This window comes from Zonotrichia albicollis, chromosome 16 (genome assembly GCF_047830755.1).
Source record: "Zonotrichia albicollis isolate bZonAlb1 chromosome 16, bZonAlb1.hap1, whole genome shotgun sequence".
Lineage (NCBI taxonomy): Eukaryota > Metazoa > Chordata > Aves > Passeriformes > Passerellidae > Zonotrichia > Zonotrichia albicollis.
In genome coordinates, this window is record NC_133834.1 from 7,288,721 (window position 1) to 7,305,687 (window position 16,967).

The 16,967-nt window shown below is 41.5% G+C and overlaps 1 protein-coding gene across 5 annotated transcripts in view; it reads right to left on the reverse strand.

Moving 5' to 3' along the window:
• Positions 1–2,903: 2,903 nt before the first annotated feature.
• EEF2K (eukaryotic elongation factor 2 kinase) overlaps positions 2,904–16,967 on the reverse strand; it is a 29,597-nt gene continuing 15,533 nt past the window's right edge. For 4 of the 5 annotated variants that reach the window (XM_074552718.1, XM_005487344.4, XM_074552716.1 and 1 more), the window contains 12 exons: positions 15,700–15,849; positions 14,071–14,203; positions 13,273–13,400; positions 12,686–12,887; positions 12,353–12,405; positions 11,548–11,625; positions 10,698–10,760; positions 9,311–9,445; positions 7,768–7,956; positions 7,273–7,397; positions 6,523–6,701; positions 2,904–5,915 (listed from right to left, as the gene is read on the reverse strand). In XM_074552718.1, coding sequence (XP_074408819.1) covers positions 5,806–5,915; positions 6,523–6,701; positions 7,273–7,397; positions 7,768–7,956; positions 9,311–9,445; positions 10,698–10,760; positions 11,548–11,625; positions 12,353–12,405; positions 12,686–12,887; positions 13,273–13,400; positions 14,071–14,203; positions 15,700–15,849 — 1,545 coding nt within the window. In that variant the 3' untranslated portion in view covers positions 2,904–5,805. The remainder of the gene's footprint in view (positions 5,916–6,522; positions 6,702–7,272; positions 7,398–7,767; positions 7,957–9,310; positions 9,446–10,697; positions 10,761–11,547; positions 11,626–12,352; positions 12,406–12,685; positions 12,888–13,272; positions 13,401–14,070; positions 14,204–15,699; positions 15,850–16,967) is intronic. The other variant, XM_074552717.1, reaches the window with a different exon arrangement.

The following is a 16,967-nucleotide window of genomic DNA, read 5'->3' on the forward strand; positions in this document are numbered from 1 at the left end:
TCTACCCGAAAAATAAAATGCGGGGGGTCCTTTTCAGCCCGTTCCCAAGCGGCGGCACCTGGAGCTGCACGATGCACCCAGGAACGGACGGGCAGGAGCAGCTGTGCCCGAGCCCTCCGCGCCGCGCCCGCTGCCACGTGGATGCCACGGAGCAGCACAGCCCCTGCGCGGTACGTGTGGCACCGCCCGGCCACCCCCTCTGAAAGCCTAACAAAAGTTCTGAATTCTAATTTTCTGTTGCAAAGCCGCAGCTTACTGAATTTGCAAAGTCAAAAGTCAGCAGTTTATGGCTGGGGGGCTGTTTTTTTTGCGTACAGCACAGGGACCGGCACGGCACTACTCGGCACACTTGTGCACACAGGTGGCAGCACACCTCAGCTCCATGAACGTGCCTCTGGGAATCTCTGGCTGCATTTTGCCTGAAAGTCTGAGTTTTCTTCAAGAATTAATGTTATTTTCACTACTTAACTACAACTGAAGGATAGTATTTTGAGAAAAATTCTAGCTTCTCTAGAGTAAGGTCACATAGCCTTAATGCAGCTTGATTTAATTCTGTCCTTGTGGCAGTTCATTTAAATAGGATAAAGAAAATAAACCTGCTGGAGCCCTGCTGACAGCATCATTCAACCCTTTCCCCTGGCACCTCCCACAGTCTGTCCCTGCAGCACCCGGCGGTGCCAGCTCTCTTTCCAGGGAGCTGCTGAAATGGAACCAAGGAATGATTTGGTTGGCGTTGGAAGTGTCCAAAAAAGGTCTGATAGTCGAACCCCCTGCGACATCTTCAACCAGATCAGGTAGCTGAGAGCCCTTTCCAACCTGACCTTGAATGTTTACAGGGATAAGGCATCCACCACCTCTCAGGGCAAGCTGTGCCAGCATTCCAGTTCTCTCATTGTGAGAGGCTGCAGCACTGCACAGTCTTGCCAAAAATTTCATTCACTGCCTACAAGTACTGAGGAATAACAGCACACACATGTAAACATGAATAAATTCCTACAGTGCTGCTACAGTTTCACACCCTCAGCTCAGTGCCTTTTCAGGATGTGGGGTTTTTTAAGAACAGAGGGAGCTGACTGCAGAGCAGCAGGAGAGGTTCAGGGAGGAGAGAAGGAAGGCAGACCTGAATTGGCTTCACACAGCAAATCACCTGTAACCTGCTCAGGCAGAAAAGTCAGCTTTAACAGTCTCCAAGCATGTTTGTGTGCATGTGTGGAGGAGGCTGCATGGAACACTCATTACAAACTGCTCCTTACTGAGTGGGCTGCTCAGTCCCACAGGTCCTTTTGTCCAGGCAGTGCAAGGTCCCAACACCCTCCTGAAAATTGCTTTTCAGCCCTGTCAGAGCTGAGCTCGTGCTCCCTCCCTGAAATGTTTGTGTTCCTGGCCACAGAGACATTTCTCCTGAGCACCAAAGGAAGCCTGTGTACCCAAGATTATTCATCTCAGCCATGTGTGACACAGAGGGGGCAAGAGCACAGGCTGTCCCTTGGGGGTGGCAGTTGGGTCACCAGTTTTTTCATTTCACTGTGCAACATCAGTTACAATGGCAGGACCTTCTCCAAATTAAAAAAGAATTAACATAGAGGAGAACTCCAACATAACACAAGCTACCAGACATATTAAATTGTTTTCCTTGTACAAGATTGCCAGTGAATAGCAAGGACCCAACAAATACTCCCACTCTAAGGGCCAGGCCCAATGGCTACAAAGCCCTGAGCTGTCCCCACACAGGAGTTGTTAGGTCTATCGGCAAGAGCAACTGAGAGATATCCCTGAACTTCAACCTGAAAGTACCCTGACTCACCCCTGGCAGCACTGCCCTGCATCCATCCTGAGAGGTTCAAATGAAATTCTGCCTGTCCACATTCAGATGAGAAGTCCTGACTTGACCCATGGTAACTACACTGGCTCTGTCAGCACTCATTCTACTCTGAGTGAAATTACATCTGTGGGGAAGAGAATGAGATTCAAATCAGTCCCACAGACCAGTAATTAAGAAACAGGCAATATACTTATTTACACTTCATAAGCTATAAGAGTTTGCTGTCTCCATGGTTTCTGAAGAAGGCTATTCTTACTTTGTTCCACTGGCAAACACTCCATCTCTGTGACAGCAGCTATATCTAAACCCTCCAAAGGCTATAAAGCTAGAGCAGTGCCAAATTTCACCATTTTTCATCTTACTGACTCTACAGTGTAGAGGCCCACACGATGCTTTATTGTTAGGAAATTCTGTTATTTCACAGTGCCCTTGCTAGAGGATAATTTCACATCGTTTAAATTACACAGGTATAAGAAGTTCCACCTGTCTGAATAAAGCAATAAAAAGGCAACACTAAGAGCTCCCTTTTGAACAGTTTGAAAGGGTCTGTATCAAACAGATTATTCTGGCACAAAAAGGGAAATAAATCATAGCAAGATGACAGTGTATCATTAGATTTGAGGTGGGATACAACATCTAATGATACACAGTCATTTTGCTATGATTTATTTACCACCTCAAATCACAGAGCTCAGGAATTTCCAGCCCATTCTCAGGACTAAACAAATGCTAAAGGCACAGAGAGGCCTCTGCAGCACCCTGCAAATGAGCCTTCCTGTCCTTACATTTCATCCTCCATTACAGACACCACGTGTAATCAAATGCAAATCAGAGAGCACATCAACCATTTTGTTTTCTGGAGGAAAACGGATTTTGTTGTTGCACATCTAATAATTTCCTCCCAGTTAGTTACTTCTGACTGTTGAAAGGGAATGAAATTGGGAATGGAATAATACAAACAACAAAGAGGATTTCTGGAAGCTTGCAATAGTAGGGTTGAATTTTGGCAATTTATAAATAAAAAACCAAACAAATAAAAGCAAGTGCTCACAAGCAATGAGTAAAACTCTACTGAGAAAAGTGACAAAAAGAACAATTTTATTTACTAGCCAGAATGAACCCAGAAAAGTGAATGAGAGGACTAAGTGATGCAGGCAAGCAGTATTTGCTGCAAGTCTTCCATCTCACTGTCCTTGCTCAAGAAATATTCCCACTGACATCTGGAAACATTGAACCCAGGTAAGTTCTGGCAGGCTGAGCCTCAGATTTATTTTCACATTTTTAAAAAATACAGATTTTTATTTATTCATTGTGAATAGATTAAAAATACAGCATAAAGCAATATCATTGCAAAACTCTTTAAAATATACAGTTTTTCCCTTCAAAAGAATGTCACAGAATAAGGTGTGAATACTTCTGTAAACAATTTCCATTTTCATATTATTGACAGTCCCATTTATTGTATGCTAAATCATCTGATACACCTTAGGACAGAAGGTAGTATTCATCACCAAAATTAATATTTGCAAATAAAAAATTAATTAATTTTGCACCAAGTTGTGTGCACATTTATATACCAGATCTACACAGAGATGTCAGCAACTTTAGCAACTACTGAATTTAGCCAATTAGAATACACCAAAAAGTGTCAATAATTACACCCTACATCCTTTGCATGCACATTTTGGACACTTTCAATCTCCTCCCTACATGGTTAGTGGTGTTCTCATGCTTCCTCCTCAAGGAAAATCTCAAAGATTTGGCATCACCACCCTATGAGGGAAACAAATACTTGTGTCTGATTTATAGTTCCCACACTGTGTAGGTTCTGCACAAAACAGACAATTCAACTGTCTTCAGAGGTGAGGGGCTTCACCTTTCATTGACAGCCAATACTTTAATGATAGGAACTGAAATAGCAAAAAAGGCCACATCCCAGAGAGGCTTCAGGCATCTAAAGCAGAACTCTGGATAGGCACTGAAAACATTCATCTGAATTGCAGTCCTCTGGTCGTATTTCAGCATGTACAAAAAATATTAGGTCCAAAAATCTGGTCATTTTAGTACCTCACTACCTAAGACCAGCTGAGATCTAGAAATGAGACATTCCTCCATTAATGGGCGAAGAGCTTTGCCCTCACTCTCAAAACAAAACAAAAACCAAAAAGGCCATGGGCACTGCTTTCCCACAACCTCTGCAATCTACAGCAAGAAGATGCTGCCACGTGTTGCAAGGCTGCTCACAGCCACAGCTGCCTGGTGGTTACAGCACCAGCCAGAAGCACAATAACCAAGGGTCACTTTCCCTTCCCTCCTAGAAAGGATTCAAATCTCCCTTAACCACCAGGAGTTCATCTCTTTCAGACAGTGGCAGTTGTTACTGACATCACCCCTGGATAATGTCTAAACAGCAATTCAAGATCCACTTGCCATAAAAAAGAGAAAATGGGAGCATCATTTGATTCCAGTGACAGGCACTTGCACAGGAAAGGAAGAACTGATTTCTGTTCCCTCAACAGTTTCTGCATTTTACAAGAAATTCATATTCCTTGGCTATGCAGGAGAGAAATCCTAATCAATTCTGCATCATCTCCTGGCCTGCTTAGCTTTACACCTGCCTGGCTGAAGAGGTGAGCACTGCAGGTCATTCAGCACTTCACAGGAACTGCCCCTTGTGCACATCAATTTACACCTCAGGAGACTGCCAGGCCAAGGAGGCAGGAGCCTCCATCTTAAATCTCCTGCAAAATGACTGTCAACCACAACCCAGGAACAGGAACAGCTTCTGTACTATCCACACAGATGGCACAGCAGCTTGGGAATAAAAGACTGGATTTCAAGAAACTTATCTCTATGCAATGATAATTCAACCTCCACCAGGTATTTGTCCTCCCCTCACTGATTAGGATTAGGCAGAGAACACAAATTCCAGTGTTTTGGGGGGTAATACTGTTTTCCTTTTCTAACCAAAAACTCTTCTCTAAATAGTATTTGCAGATAAAATACCATTTAAAAATATACTTAAACCATGTAAATTGTTTTCTGTACATAAAAATAGGTGAATCAACATCTCCTAATCTCTTCAAACTTCCATCTGGAAATGGTGGAAAATGTGTTCTCATTTTAAGTGAGATGATCTAGCTTCACTGAGATTTGAGATGCCACTATAAAACTAACTTCAAATTACCCATATACTACAAATCTTGCTACTGCACATTATTGGACAGATATAAGATCAGTAGACTTTTATACAAATAAAACTTTATATGGTGCAAGATGTGAAAATGAGAGAGGTAGCTGGATGCTTCACCTCATCAGGAACATGAATGATTTTCTAATGGTGTAATATGCAATGCTGGTAATGAATAAAACTTTCCACCCTGAAAATCCTCACTGCCAATCTGAATCATCTTCCCTACCCTTCCCCAAAATAAGGATTCCATCTGAAATTCTTCTGAGAATAAGTGTCCAATAATGTCAGCAAAATAGAATGGGACTACTTACTAACATCAGTAGCTGTATCCATAAACTGAAAATTGACATTCATGTGGAAATTTGGTAAGATACACCAAAAATGATCAAGAAATGCTGAGAATTTAGGAAAACGTTTTTCTGTATGTGGGGAGGCGAAGAAAAATGTAAACAAACTGATCATTTGCTGTGTAAAAAACAGGACATGTAAAACCTAAACAATAAGGCCTTGTTTTCTTTGGTCAAAAAAACTAGGCCCCTCAGTTCTAACAGTAAAAAAAAGTATAAAAGGTTCAAGTGTGTGTGTGTATTACAACTTTAAAACACAAACAGAAGTATGCTATGGCACCCTACATACTACTTACATTTAGATTTCTACCCTCAAAAAAATTTATAAAACTAAAATACCAAAAAAAACCAACCTGGTAACATCACATAAAAATACATCTTTGTAGCTGCAAATGCAGCAAGTCTATAAAAAATTTATATACAAGAACTGCTTCATTTCAGTGTCATTCTTCCATCATTGCCCAAGCCTCTTCTGCTTTTTGGTAGTACTGATTTGCCAGTCTGCCCTTCATGGCTTCCATGGCTGCTTCTGCTGCTTCTGTGTAAAGCTCACCTAGAGAGGAAACAGCATCAGTTATGTTGACAGAGTAAAGAAGGAATATGGCTTTAGCCTGAAGCAAATAAAGGACAAAGGGAGAAATGGGCCGGATGTAGGGGTGTGTTTTAACAGTGTCAGGGTTACAGCAGCTGGGAACCTGGCTCTGCTCTTCAAGTTACACAGCTGGCTGCTGGTGGCTCCCCAGTGGATCTGGAAGGAATGCAAACAGGACCAGCCTGTAGTAGCCCCCCAGGACTCCTACAGGTTACACAGCATCTAAGAGAATGTTGTGTAGGGCCTGGGAATCATGGGTGTAGCTCAAACTACAAGCAGCAACCTGCAGCTCAGGGGAGTGACCCAGAAGAGCAACATCAGAGGGAGTGAAGGTGCCTGGCAGTGACTCAGTGTGCCACAGATTGGACCTGGCACCACCCACTACCCTGTCTCTGCCAAGATCTCTTCCTTCACTGTTATCATCCTTGAGCACAATTAAATCTGAAGGTATTGACCCTCTCTATGTTTTTTAACAGCCGAAGCAGGAAATCCATTTCTGGTGTACATGTTGAGGGAGAAGGGAAGGGAAGGAAAAGCAAGACTACAGATAACAAAAAGAAGGCCTCACCTGATCTCTGGGGATCCTTATCCAGTTTGAACCCTCCCATCATTAACATCTCTGCCTCCCTGGCCAGGAGCAGGTACCGGGGCTCATCCTGAGTGCCATCATATTCACCTCCCTCGTCATAGTCAGTCATGTTCAGTGCAGCATTGTACCAGTGAAGTGCCTCCTTCCAATCCTGGGCCCTGAAGGCAAAAATAATTTCTGAAGATGGCTCCCTTTGGAAACAAATGTATTTGGCATTGGAGATTCAGCATCCAATTTTGTACTGGCTTTTCAGAGCCTTAATGCTCTCCAATAAAAGCAAATGTTCTCATGGAGACTAACTAACTACACTATGACATTAGGTCACCACAGCAAAATAAAGCTGGGGTCACTTTATGCAGGAACTACAAGAGAAAGTATCAGACTGAAGTGTTTTCCTGAACTACAGAGTCTGAGCTTCATTATCAGCTGTATGGTTTTGGCATTTATATTTGTGGGAGCAACCAATTTAGGAAAAAACCTCAAGGTGCAGAGTTTTGTTTCATAAATACTTTAAAATCAGTTATTTTGCACACTGAGAATGCTCAGTGAAGTTCAATTAGAAGTTTAATGTTATTTGACAGTGGGAAATTTAAAGAGTATCACTGTTGTAAAACACAAAACTCACATAAATAACAAAGACATGCTAAAATACAAAAGCAGAAAAATCATTGCCCCAGCCTTGCCTCAGTGAAGTACCACCAAGTTAGCTTACTCAGCCATGCACAGTACCTGTCTGCACCAAGGTTTACACCTGTATCATATGCTCTTGCTACCAGAATCATGGAAGGTCGGTCTCCAGCTTCTGCTGCTCTCAGCAAGTAATTAAATCCTTTATTTCTGTTCTCCTTTGTATCCTAGTAAAGAAAACAAAACCTTTAAAATGCATGCTTCTAAAACCATCCCTTTACCATTAAATGCAGTTTCTCAAAGTCAGCAAATATTTAGTATGTCTGAGAAATTGGCACAGCCACAAGAAACAAAGCAGCTGAACAGTAGAGGTGGCTCCAAAAGCTTCCCAAAGGCATGCAGTAATTTGCTGGCAAAACCAGAAAAAGACAGCATTTTTTTGCTGCTTTGTCCAAATCCTTAATTACAAAGCAATCTATTTTCTCTGAAGAAGCTACAGAACACCTAACTATGGTGTTTGTGTCATCTCCATTTCCTGCTATTCTTTGTGATATTTTTACAATGGACCACAATTCTGCTTTTTGGCATCTTCCATACCTCGAGAGTGACCTCAGACAGAATGTGGTGTGGCAGCTGAGAGCACATGAGGCCCAACCCAACGATGGCTTCCAGCTCCCCACAGTCTGCAGCGTGCTCCAGGTGGAACAGGGCTGACTCCCGATCCCATTCCTGCTCCTTCCCACAGAAGCGCCCGCCTTCGTGGTAGCGAACCATGGCCAGGTGCACCTGCACACAATGGCACAGGAGAAACAGCATGAGGGATCTGACCCTTCAAACCTGACACACCATGAGGGATCTGACCCTTCAAACCTGACACACCATGAGGGATCTGACCCTTCAAACCTGACACAGCATGAGGTATCTGACCCTTCAAATCTGACCCAGCATGAGGGATCTGACCCTTCAAACCTGACACAGCATGAAGGATCTGACCCTTCAAACCTGACACACCATGAGGGATGCGACCCTTCAAATCTGACACAGCATGAGGGATCTGACCCTTCAAATCTGACACGGCATGAGGGATCTGATCCTTCAAATCTGACACAGCATGAGGGATCTGACCCTTCAAACCTGACACACCATGAGGGATGCGACCCTTCAAATCTGACACGGCATGAGGGATCTGATCCTTCAAACCTGACACAGCATGAGGGATCTGACCCTTCCAAAGCCCTGCTCAGACTTTACCAGGTTTTAGAGCTAAGTCCTGGAGTAAGAGGAGGCTCAGGGAAACATTAGCGCTCTCTACAATTATCTGAAAGGAGGTTCCAGCAAGATGGGGATCAGCAACTTCTCCCAAGCAGCTGGTGACAGAATGAGAGGACAAAGCCTCGAGCTGCACCAGGGGAGGTTCAGGTTGGACATCATGAAGACTTCTTCATGGGAAGGGCTGTTAAACACTGGAATGGACTGCCCAGGGAAGTGGTGGAATCAGAGTTCCAGAAGGTGTTCAAGAAACAACTGGACATGGCACTTAAGTGTTATGGTCTGGTTGACAAAGTGGTCATTGGTCAGAGGCTGGACTTGATGATATTAGAGGTCTTTTCCAACCTAAAAGATCCTGTAAAAAACAGGTTTCTTCCCACATCAAATGGTTTGAGAACACCTAAGGCTCCCAGGATGTTCAATAAGATTTACATCATGTTTTAGGAGTGGGTTTAAGGCCATACATAACCCCAAACTTAATTAACATTTGCATTATCTGGAATACTCTGCAGTAAGAGTCAGTCCATGCTCCCAGTTTTCAGGAGCTCAGCTTTGCCTATGTGCAAGGTATGTGGGTCAGGCACAGCACACCCATCCCACTGTGTCCTCCCTGTGTGATGCCTCTGGAAATGCAGATTAACAACAGCAGGGTTCTTCCCAAAGGAGCCCAGAAGTTGCAAGGCCAAGAGCAGATGGAATTCATGGGTTCCTGAACTCAGATGTCACTTTACAACATGAGTAGGTGACAGAAAGGTATACATGTGTTGTTTTCAACTGCACAAATAAATGCAAACAGGGCAAGACCTCTATGTAAGTAATAAATACAAGATATTCCTTGTTGGATAAAACAGTATCAGCAGACCAATCCCACCTTTCCAAGGACTGACTTCCCAATTTTCTTTTCAAGTTCTAGTGCATTGAGCCTCTGAATTTCTTGGGCAACACAGGACGGTCTGTGGACATGGACTCTGGAAGAGTTGTAAAGATTCCACTTCTCCACACTGACCTGAAATACAAAATACACTAGTATTTATATTCAAAATTAAAATTCCCATCCATATGGATTACCATCCAGGAATCAAAGCCTCTATTAATACTGTTACTTAGTAGTAAATACTGTATTTTAAAACACAGCTTTCAAAAGTCATGTTAGTAGCTGAATAATTGGTTATTACTCCTCATTAAAGAAATGGAGTAAACCCCTCTATTTCTAATCTGAACATCATCACTTTGAAGTATCATCTCAAAGTTCTGAATCAGAAGTTAGTTACACAAATAAGCAACTGAACAGTCACACTGCAAGCACTGAAGTTATCCATGCACAAAAAAGAAGAAACCCATATTTTTCTGCCCAGAAATTCAGTTCCCAACACTTTAAATGCAGCTTACATTCTAGAACTCTAGAAAACTGATATGTAACCATGCAGAAGATTACAGGCAGATACATGCATTGACATTTCTCATGAAGAGCAACCCAAATGAAGAAATTTTTGAACATAACGGATCAGCGGGAAACAGTAGCTGAACATAATCCTATCACAATTAAGGCCTTTGCAGGTACACAGAGAAAACACAACAGGAAAGGCTGCTGGCACAGAACTTCAGTCTATTAAAGCTGTTTCAATTTTCTGAAATAGGAATATATAATAATTAAAAGGAAATTCTGAAAATGGTATCTAAATAAATTATTGTTGTCAAAGCTCTGCTTTTTCTTTCCTTTCAACAGTAGTTATTTGTTTAAGCTTATACTCAAGACCAATTATCACAGAAGTTGTATTTTCTAAAAGCATACAAGGTCTGGTCTTTCCTAACTCAGTTAGGTGACAGCAGCTCTCTTCACTGTGTATCTGTTTCACACACTGCGTATTTTTAAGAAATCATACAGGGTATGATTTCAACTACAGAGCAACTACATATAGGACAGAATTCCAAAACTAAATTGCAGAAAGGAAATATAATTTAGCTAAGTAGAAAATAAATCCACAGAGCTGTAATTTTTTTTGAAAGTGAGAAACCCACACATAATCACTACTTTATGACAGAGGTGACAATTTGCTTCACAGTACCTCTTTCACAAGAAAACAAAGACAAAACATAAAAGGAAGTAACAGAGTGGTAAGCTGATATTAATAAATTTCTGTAGCTGAAAAGAAGGGGAACCAACATGTGGTTCAGTGATGTGGTTAGATGGCAGGTGAGTGGAACAAAGGACAAGCAGAGCAGCAAACTCAGTCTGTGAACATTTCTGCTTTATTTACCCTTGCAGAGCTTCCCAAACTGTCTTCATCAGACTCCTGCCTCCGGTTGTTGTTTGAGTGGCCCTACATTGATGTAAAGATTTGCATCATTCAATTTGCAGCAACTGATGTGTGCCAGACATGCCTCTAGACTATTCCTACCTTCCAGAATTAATAGTGACAGTGAATTTATAAAGACCAAAACTGTTTCCACTGGATCCATTTCTATCAGTGATATCACAATATATTAAGACATACCAAAATGATAAAGAACTTGGCACACATGGGCTTTAATCCCATAAGCAGGAGATGCCATGACAAATACCTTGCCAAAGGAGGTGACAAAAGGAGGGGTATCTCCAGAAGCACTATTCTCTTTCCTGTCTTCTAATTAAATATCTTAAGATCTCCAGGTCAAAACCATTTATTGAAAAATTTTAGAGGAGTAAGCAACTAACCCCTAGGAATTCTAAAGTTCCATATTATTACCTGACAACATTAAGTTCTGTAATATTTCAAGCCATACAAAGTAGAGAAGGAAATGAGTCTGAAAGCAGATCACATTCATGTATTCCAAATGGCAAGAAGATGGCTACACATCCTAAATGCAATATGTAATACTTAAAAAACCCACACAACAACATCTAATCAAATATGGTATTTGAAATTAAGCTACTCGTTACAAATCATGTTTTTCCTGTAAGAGTGCCGTTCCCAATATGAACAAGTAATTTTGCAACGTGGGGGAATTTCTTTGTTTCCTCTGTTTTCAAAGTCTAGATCAGGAAGGATAAAAAAGAAGATTCTTCTACAAAAGCAGTTTAAGTAAGAATAGGCCATACCAACTCTGCTATACCAGTCAGGTTCTTACCCTCTCTCTATGATCCAGATCTTCTGTCTCACTTCTCTTTTCACTGGGATACCCACTGTCTCCACCATTTTCAAAATCCTACAGAAGTCAAGAACAGAACAGCATTAGCATTGCACTTTCTAAGGACCTCAGCTTGACATTTCTCACAGGGTAAATGGTTTGCTCTTTAAATGAAAGATACTGGATGGTTAGACTGGATGAAAGTGATTGTGCTACCTCTGTCAGAAGGAGCAGGACTTAATGATACATGAAGTGATATAAGATTGTCTTCTCACTTACATACATTTAAACAAACTGATGACTTCCATATTTTATCAAATCAAGAATCCACTATATATAGTTTTCAGCTTCAGTAACTGACAGCCCCTGGCACCAAGGCCCAGCACTGGAAAATGCCCATTGCAAACTTCCTGCACCTCCTCAGGCAAGGTTCTCTAACATTCCATGGTACCAATATTTGCAGAGACCTAATCCATAGGGATCCTTTAGCTTTAAAACCACAGCAGCTGGGCCAAGCACCCAAGACATAATATGCAGGCAGGGGAACAGGCACATGCTTTAAGTATCCATTAAAATACAGCAGATGCAAATAAATTTCTGGTGGCAAAATAATGAATACTAAAATATTAAGATAAAATGTTCTTCCTGTACTAGAAAAAGCAAATGCAGAGGTAACATGATCTGCAACAAGAGAAATAGGCAGGTACCTTTATGTGCTTTTAATGAACAAAACCTTTGAGAAGTTCTATAATGAGACATTTTATTAGGCAACTGCAGCCTCATTTTCTGTTGGAAAGACACTCACCCTTTTGTTGTCAAGCTGATCCAAGTTATCTACTTCACTGAACACAGGCCAATCTAGGAGAAAAAAAAATACTTGCTGTTATTATAAGGATAACATGCTTGAGGAAAAATCTCTAGGTATCCTAATTTTATTGCTGTTTTTTTTCACAGAAGCATCTGTGCATTAATTATCTACATGGAAGTACATTCAGTTTTACTTCTGCTCAAAGAGGAGTGCTAGAAACTGTTCTGGACTAAATCAAAGCTGTTGTGCTTAAAAACAAAGACAAAAGCAAGGTAAGACAAGCCCAGTGTTCAGGAACCCGCAGAGGTGATGTATGCGAGGCTCACTCACTAAGCACGTCCGCCTTGTGGCTGTGAGGGGTTGCAGAGGAGGGCGAGCAGGGCAGGGAGTCAAAGGCCACATCACTCAGGCTCTCATCCCCGGAGGTTTCCGACAGGCGGAAGAGCAGCGGGGGGCGGCTCCCGGACACCGTCCGCACCCGGCGGCTGCCGCACCGCTCCTCTGTGCCACGGAGGATCGTCTGAGCAGATTCCTTGGGAAATCAACCAGAAAGTCCTGTCAGTAATCCTTCTGTGAACTCTAAGCATGCTATACAGGCCGGTGTGAATGTTTATTAGCAGTCCTCAATAAATATACACAGGTATCCAGAAGTATTTGCTTTGAAAAGTTCTACACTGCAGCAAAATATCAAACCCTGACATTTTTACTTATTTAGGACTGAGTTTCATTCCAAGTGTTACATCAAGTCCCACTGCCATCAAAATCCACTGAAACTGAGATCAGTTTGCAACAAGCATCAAATCAGGTTTGTGAGATCCAAAACATAAATTATTTCAGCATTCTAAGATCTACTTGGTCCCAAATATACACTGATTTCAAGGTTCCCTATTAATTAAACTTTTTCATCAAACACTTACAAGCAATTTTTTGTTATAATCCAAGGCATCTTTCTCTTTGGATGAAAGATCAAATGGTGCAAGCCCCATACTTTTGCAGATGTTGTTGCAGAAATGAGAATGAAAGAACAAGGCCATACCTCGAACACCTAAGGCATTAAAAAAAGTAAAGAAAGGGTTGACTCGAATTTTATATTACAATTTACTTATTACAAGCTGAAAGTCCCAAAGCTTTTCCTAAAAAGTCCAGAAAGAGAAAATGCTTTGTAGCACACACCTAACCCATTTCCATTTCAACACCTGTAAGAGCTTTTTACTCTCTCTGCATGAGAGAGTGAAAGAAGTGAGAAAAATCTTGGAAAGCTACGTATGAACAAGATATAACAAAAACCTAATCCATCACCGAAAAATGTGCCTAAATTTAATCCTGCTTAAACTCGTAGTGTCCTACAAACAACTTATATATAGACACTTAGAACTTCAAAAATACACAGTGCCTATCTCTCTGCATTCAGCTGTATCCACTCCTGCAATGTGGCAAGGAAATCAAAGGCCATGATTATTGTTCTCACAATGTAAAACCTACTTAATTACATTACTTGTTTAGGAATAGGCCAGGAGACTTGAGCCAAGATCAGGTCTCATTTTAAAACTGCCCTTAATGACAGCTAACCTGTACAGGACTCCTCACAACAGGACTTCCCCAGCTGTTTGCAAGAGAAACAGAAATGTGTCAGCTCACCCAGTGCAGTGTCTACTCAGCAGAGCTGGGAAGAAAAGATAAGCACCCCTTAGTGAAACAGAATCATTGATTTTTACCTAGGTTGCCATCTCCAAAATCTGTACCACTCTCTGTATGGATCTGAGGGTCTGTGTAAAGATCTCCAACTCCCTGGATATCAACAACAATGAGCTGGTGGCCCGAGCGCTCAAAGGTGAAGTGACTGAAGGCCTGGAAAGAACCAAAGGAGATGTCTGAGAACACTCTCCCTTCATCTACTGGAAACAGCAACACATATTATAACACTGTGATAAATGGGAAAAGAAGTCTGATAACCCTATCAGTGAAATATAACTGGTATAAATATCATGATGAAAGCAGCAAGAGACCAAAAGCATGTTATTATCCTGTCGCTCCAACCTGCTCCAACTTGCAGAGGATAAAAAAGGCAAAGTGAAAAGCAGCAGTGGGCACAGGCAGGGGAAAGGAGACTCCTTAATTCCTCATTTTTGTACTAGAGATTGTTTTCCACTATAGTCTTCACCTTAGGTAGTGGGGAGCTGGCTGGCAGCGAGAAAAACAGTTGGCTCTGAGGCCAGCACAGAATAACTTCTGTGCAAACATCCTGGCCTGCCTGTGAATGTGCAAGCTCTGCATCTCTGGGATACTGCCTCCTTCTGCCAACAAGCATTAGCTCTGCCACAGTTTGGAGAAAGAGCCCGTAAATAAATGTGAGCATCCAGACAAATTCTTCTTTCCCTTTGAGTGATCCCCCTGAGCAACTGCTCTGTGTCTACATTTGTGTATCAGATAATGAAAAGTACATCTGTGCTCTTGAAAAAACACATTTCAAGAATCAGGTACAAAAAGCCCTTCTCTTCAGAATAAAGTTGAGAAATTAGGAATCTTCTGGGAAGGCCTCCAAAAAAGTGTTGCCAGGCCTGGGGGAGGTGACTGGTGGTGATAGACAAACATTTTAACTGCAGCAAATACCAGGGAACATTTTGTTCCCAACCTGTGAAAGCACAGCACTGATTCAGTGCACAAACGACAGCCCAGAACACAAATTCTCTGCTTACATTAAGCCTCATGACAAATACCTTAAAAACAGTGGGAAAAAATGTAAAGAACAAAGCTCCCAGGGCCCAGTAAAATACCTCTTTTTTATGCTGACCACTTTACATTTTTCAATAATATTTAAAATTTATTTTACAAGATTCAAGAATCCCTTGAAATCTGTCCTTGTATTTCTATATGCAATCTCAGATTCAGCTATTCAGAGGCTGCAGCTAGAACAACTGACATTTATATTTACAAATGGACTAGATTTATTTACATGAGTTGGATACCAGCCACCTCTTGGGTATTACGTGAGGAACCAAAAGACTACACAGTACACAGAACATGAGAGATCTCTTCACTGCCTCAATTTGAAGAAAGTTTGTAACATTTTGATGCCTACAGTTATAATTAGAGTTAAAGGGCTTAAGGTTTCCACAGAGTATTAACCCTGTTCAAATCAACTGTAATCAACTGAAATCCAATAAAGAAACACTCAGAGTTTGAAAGACCAGGCCCCAAGTATGGGGCAGGCAAATAGAGAAATTAATCTGGCATTGTACTGCAGAGCCTGCAGTTTCCTTTCTTGGCAGCAATGCAAGACCTCTGGAGAGAGCCCAGAAATTCTCTGCAGCAGACTCCATGGAAAGCATTAAACAAAGCCTCACTTGTGGAGTTAGACGAATGTTGTCGTCTCGCACAAATCCAGAATTTGAGTTGTATTTGATGTATTTGCCCTCAATGTAATGTTCCAGATGAAAGAGAGGCTTTCCAGGCCTGTTCTTCATTTCTATAATACAGGTCTGCACTATATCCACCTGGGGAGGGAAAGAAGATAAACAGTGACTAACAGCATTCTGTCCTCAGATCAAAGTGTGTGTGAATCCTCCAGCTGTGAAAACTTTCCCAATGCAAGAATCTGAACAATTGCAAAGATCCTTCTGTTTAAAAAGGAGGTGAGATAAGAGTCATGTGCTTCTCGAGTTATTGGAGGAATTCCATAAATTAAAAGCAGTCACTTCAAAACAGCTCACTTCTGCAACAAACCCTCTGGAAAAATTCTTAGCAAGTGCTGGCTTTCTGTTTTATCTTGTGGGTACCTTTAGAGTACTCTGCAAAGAGTCTGCACCCAGAGAGCAAAACATACAATCACTACTGCACAACTCAAAGAAATGCATTTTCAGAGAAGGGCTGAGGGTATCTGCTGTTCAGCTATCTCTGTATCCTGCCTCACCTTCTCCCTCTGTGCCCCACACATTCCTAAAGCAGAAACCATCACAACTCTCCATTATATATTTTCTCCAACATGGCATTTAAAACTTCTAGATTTGTGGATTTCTCTCTGTGTGCTTCACTGTAGACCTCACCTTGCTGTTAGGAGCCAGGTAGTAACAGCATAGTAGTAACAGCTCCTCATAGGGGAGGTAATGCCAATATCCCCCGTATCAAAATCATTAATTTTGGCCATTAAAATTGCTAAGGCTTCCAGCAGGTTTCCAGCTCTTTTCAAAAATCACTGCTAGTTACATGTTTGGGTGGGTGTAGAAGATTTAAGCATCTACCCTCCTGGAGCACTAACAGTTAAGTGCTTGCTGAGATTGCTGCTGGCAAAAAATTCTGTGACATCTCTGGTTATCACAAAAGCAGCTGGGCACACATCAAAGAGAGCAATACAAAGATAATTTGATTTTGGATTTCAGTCAACAGCTAAGGACAGTCAGACATTCACAAACACACAGCCCCTAGTCTAGGAAAAAATAAAGCAATTTCTGTATTTACTCCACTCAAAATCAGCTATCATTTAACAGAAAACATAGAAGGGCAAAATAATCTATCCAAGCATTTAAATGTGATGGAATGTGAACAAATAATTCCCTCTAAATTATGTCTGATAACTAGCCCAACAGAAGAACAACACTGCATTTTTAACAAGATC